The following is a 4564-nucleotide window of genomic DNA, read 5'->3' as shown; positions in this document are numbered from 1 at the left end:
TGCGCTGCTGCTGCGCAGCCGTGGCGGGAGCAATGCAGGCGGGCATCAGGGAGCCGGGCGGTAGTCATCGTGGTTTTTGGACCCTCTCCAAGCCAGAGGGTTTTGTGTGATGTCTGGTTCTGTATATGCTTATGCAGCCATGCTGTTGGACTCGGACTCTGTATTTGATATAACACAGATCGCCTGGGCTTTGCCTTGACCACTACGCAGCTGATGAAGGTAATCATGGGTGGATGACAGATCCTATGGATGACGGATCCTTGTTACTTCCGACCGGCCTGTGTAACACAAGGTCCTGATGATCGTGGTGAGAGTCAAACCATGCGCTACACAGTGCTGGGTAACATGTAGTGCGCAAGGTGTCTGCGTTCGAAAAAGTGCAGAGGAGATGTGCAGCAGCCAGTGGAAAGCGATGCCGAAATAGCTGATCAGAGCGAGCACCCACTACACGTTTCCAACCACAAGGCTGCAGCTGAGGAATGTGGGTCCGGTGAGTCCTCTCTTGATGGTGCCATCCCTAAGGTCTATCCTAAGCAGCACCTTGGTGCCTGCTGGCGTCCCCAGCAGCGGCATCCCCAGCACAACCTCAGTCAATATTGGACTGCTGTCCTCTGCTTTCAGATGCCCGAACAGTTCAGTGTGCGAGACTGCAAGGCATGCCTGGCTGGTGATGTGCTCCCACCAAGCGTCGCGCAGCTGTGCCTTGGGGGCCGCCGCCATCACGCGGTCGGTAAGGATGGAGGGGACAACGTCTTCGGAGAAAATGGAATTGCTAAACAGTGCGTTCCCAAACATGACGGCGTGCAGCTTCTCCTGAAGCTCCTCAAGCCCCAGGTGATATGCCAGGTACAGGATGGGCTCCAGCTGCGCGGCCGCCTTGGGCCCCACCTCTTGCACCGCCGCCAAAGCAGAAGCCGACAGCGGCATCTGGCGGTCACCTGTCATTGTTGATTCCACGAGACTTGATTTATCGAGCACAAAGTATCCCCTCCCGTCAAGCTGCAGCTCCACACGCTCCCCGCCCAGATCCACGTGAATGCTGTCGAATTGCGCACTGAAGCACCCGCGCATGACTCGGCTGTTGGAGCCGACGGCGTCGGCGAAGAGCAGCAGGCAGATGGCGTCCGCATGCTGCTCCGCGCCTCCACCGCTTCCGTCGCCGCTGCCGTCACTGCCGCCGCCATCACAGTCGTACGCGGCGGGCGAGAGACCGTACACCACCTGGATCCAGGCGACCACCACAGCGCGCGACACAGGGCTGCCCTCCACTGTCAGGCCTTTCAGGCACCATATGTCGCCTGTGTGCGCAAAGGGGGCGGGTAGGGCGCAGATTAGCTGGCGGCTTCTGGTCACTGACAGGCTGACTGTACATACTGCGGTGGTGCACTTGCGGCAATATGGCTGCACGGAGCTCAAGCACCCGCTGCAGTTGCTGCACCTGGCGGCAAGCCCTTGACGCAGCTGCACGCCAGCGAAAGGAGGTCGCGGTGGGCTGGGATGCGATCCCCGCCATCCGCGAGCTCGAGCCATAACGTAGGCTCATCAGAGGCTATGGCCTCGAGGAGGGTGCGCTTCTTGCCCTCGTTTATATTAGAGACAGATGCCATCGTCGCAACCACTAGGTCGTTATCAATGCGATGTATTATATAAAAATTGATTTCTTGAAAACATCAAAGGATGCCATCGCGTGCAGGGGGTTGAATTCGATGCACGTGCCCCCGGTCTGGATCCCGACGACGAAGCCACGTCAGCAGGAGCGGGCCTTGCGTGCTGTCAGCTTATCTGCCCTGTTGATTGAGTTTTGAACAGGAGGATGGCAGAAGGTGCTTTTCTTGTTTGTGGGACACGAAAAAACGCATGATGGAAAGGCGTATCATCATGCCGTGAAGACGGTTGCGGGACACTGAGAGGTTGCAGGTTGGGATGAGTAACTGTCCAGGCGCTGGTGCATGAACGGGGCCATTCCTCAAGCGCCCTCTAGCCCTTGGCTGGATTTATGTTGCCCTTTATTAGGAAATGACACACAATGCTTGGCTGCAACGCGTCCAAACGAACCTTCACCATTTGAAAGAATCGTAACCAGACCCCTACCCAAGTCTGCTCATTGTATCGAAGATAAGATTGTGATATCGCCATCATGAAGGCCTCGTCCTTAAGCCATGTGTTACTGCACATGCGCGGTGACGCACTACCTTCATGGCTAGAGACACGAACGCGTGGGGGGCCTACCGTATGGTGGCGGGTACCAGCGGGCCCGGTCACCTCGGCAAGGTTCAAGTGACGTCCCCCTGCCCTTGAGGCGCACGCCTCATGCGCAGATCCCAAGCCGCTGAAGCGCTTTCAAGCCTGTCCGGCGCTACCGCACGCGCCACACAACCTATTTGCGCCCCCGTCGATGCACGCCCTGCCGGGCGCCTGCTCTTGGCCCCCCTCGCCGTTTGGAATGAGTCGCGAGGTGCACATTTACTGGACCTTGTGTAGTGCACAAGGTATCCGCCTATAAAAAGTGAACAGGGCATACTTGGCAAACAGTGGGAAAAGTTGCCAATTTTGACGATCAGAGCGAGCACCAATAAGCCACTACACGTTTCCAACCACGAGGCTGCAATTGAGGCATAATTCTTTGTCGGCCTCCCTAACAATTGTGCCGTCCTGGAGGTCTATCTTGACCCGCAGCTTGGTGCCTGCTGGTGTCCCCAGAAGCGGCTGTCCTAGCACGAGCTCAGTGGGGATCGGCGCGCTGTCCTCTGCTTTCCCGAACAGCGCGCTGTGACGGGATTTAAGGCACGCCTTCCTGGTAATGTGGTCCCACCAAGCGTCACGCAGCCCCGCCTTGGGCACTGCCGCCATCACGCGGTCGGTGAGGATGGAGGGGACAGTGTCCTCCGAGAAGATCGAATCGCTGAACACAGCGTTCCCAAAGATGACGGCGTGCAGCTTCTCCTGCAGCTCCTCAAGCCCAAGGCGGTAGGCCAGGTGCAGCATGGGCTCCAGCTGCGCGGCCGCCTTGGGCCCCAGCTCGTGCACCGCTGCCGCCGCAGAGGCTGAGAGAGGGATTTCACGCTCGCCTGTCATTGTTGCTTCCACGAGGTTGTTGCTATCTGTCGCGTATCCCCGCCCGTCAAGCTGCAGCTCCACACACTCCCCGTCCAGGTCCACGTGTATGCTGTCAAACTGCCCGCTGCAGCTGTCGTAGCACCCGCGCATGACGCGGCTGCTGGAGCCGACCGCGTCTGCGAAAAGCAGCAGGCTGAGGGCGTCCGCCTCTGCGCCTTCGCCGTCTTCGTCGCTCTCGCTATCGTCACTGTCGCCGTTGTCACTTTCGTACGAGGCTGGCGAGAGATCGTACACCACCTTGATCCAGGCCACCACTACGGCGCGTGACACAGGGCGGCCCTCCACCATCAGTTCTTTCAGGCACCATCTGTCGCCTGTGTGCGGGCGGAGTGGTGGTGGTGGGTGGTGGGATAGGGGGGAAATATAACAGGTTTTGGCTGCTGGTCAGCAACATCCTGACTTAACATACCCTACTGCGGTCCTGCACTTCCAGCCAACTAGCCGTGTGCAGCTCAATCACCCGCTGCAATTGCTGCACCTGGCGGCAAGCCCTTGACGCAGCTGCAGGCCAGTGACAGGAGCTCGCGGTGGGCTGGGATGCGTTCCCCGCCATCCGCGAGCTCGAGCCATAAAGTAGGCTCATCAGAGGCTATGGCTTCGAGGAGGGTTCGCTTCTTGCCCTCCGAAGCCATTGGCAAAACCAGCGGGTCAAAATCGTTTCTAGATGTTTAATGAATGATGTTGAAAATCCGCGCAAAAAGCAACAGATGCGGTCATGTGCGGCGAGCTGCATTCAATGCAACTTGCCGCCTGATCTGGATCTGGACGCAGCACAGGGCAGCGGGCTGATGTCATCTTATCCTGGCCTGTACAGTAATGTTACGATTGAGATTAGAAGGCATGGTGTTTTGTGAGGGGCCTGTGCTGTGGTGGAAAGGCGCAGCAGGCCAAGAAGACGGTTGCGGGTGGTTGCGAGGTTGGGAGGGGGACGGGAAATGAGGCAAGATGCTCGTGCTTGAATGGTGCCAATACTCAACAAATCTACCACCCTCGGCTAGGTTGCTCGTGCTCGAAAGATGATGCGAAACACGCAGCTGCAATGTCAATAAACCTTCTAGACCCACAACCTTGCACATGCGCGCTGAGTGTCGACGCTTTTCGGGGGAAGGATGTGCGATTGTCGTTACACAGTAGCCCATGTCCTGAGACAGAACACACACCACACATTGGCCACGAGGCCAGCTTCACATAGCAGGTGGGGAGAAGTGGGGGACGTGCATCCCAGCAAGGAAAGACGAAGACTGAAATCCAAGCACCTGGAGGTGAAAGAGAGCCAAGCTGCCTATGCAAAACAGACAAGGGCTGGGCACAGCCTGTGTATGTATACGGGCCCAGCACGCGCAGCGCAGGCGATTGAAAGCAAAGCCCCAAAAAAGGAAAAAACGACGCCGCCTACCGCCGCCGCTTGGCTGCCGGGTTGCCGCCGCCCCCACCCCCGCCGCCACCC

General features: G+C 58.2%; 2 protein-coding genes across 2 annotated transcripts; both read right to left on the bottom strand.

The window, feature by feature from the left end:
- Positions 1-444: 444 nt before the first annotated feature.
- Positions 445-1607, bottom strand: MNEG_11740 (hypothetical protein; the record flags this gene model as incomplete). Its single annotated transcript, XM_014039788.1, has 2 exons — positions 445-1298; positions 1439-1607. The coding sequence occupies 2 exons, from the start codon at positions 1605-1607 to the stop codon at positions 445-447; spliced, it is 1023 nt and encodes a 340-aa protein (XP_013895242.1).
- Positions 1608-2580: 973 nt separating this feature from the next.
- MNEG_11739 (hypothetical protein) lies at positions 2581-3431 on the bottom strand (the record flags this gene model as incomplete). Its single annotated transcript, XM_014039787.1, has 1 exon — positions 2581-3431. A coding segment is annotated over one exon (851 nt), but the record flags the coding sequence as incomplete, so codon positions are not given.
- Between the last annotated feature and the right edge of the window lie 1133 nt (positions 3432-4564).

Source organism: Monoraphidium neglectum (genome assembly GCF_000611645.1).
Source record: "Monoraphidium neglectum strain SAG 48.87 unplaced genomic scaffold scaffold02885, whole genome shotgun sequence".
Taxonomy (NCBI): Eukaryota; Viridiplantae; Chlorophyta; class Chlorophyceae; order Sphaeropleales; family Selenastraceae; genus Monoraphidium; species Monoraphidium neglectum.
The sequence above is the reverse complement of the archived record's forward strand: the minus strand, read 5'-3'. Positions and strand labels throughout refer to the sequence as shown.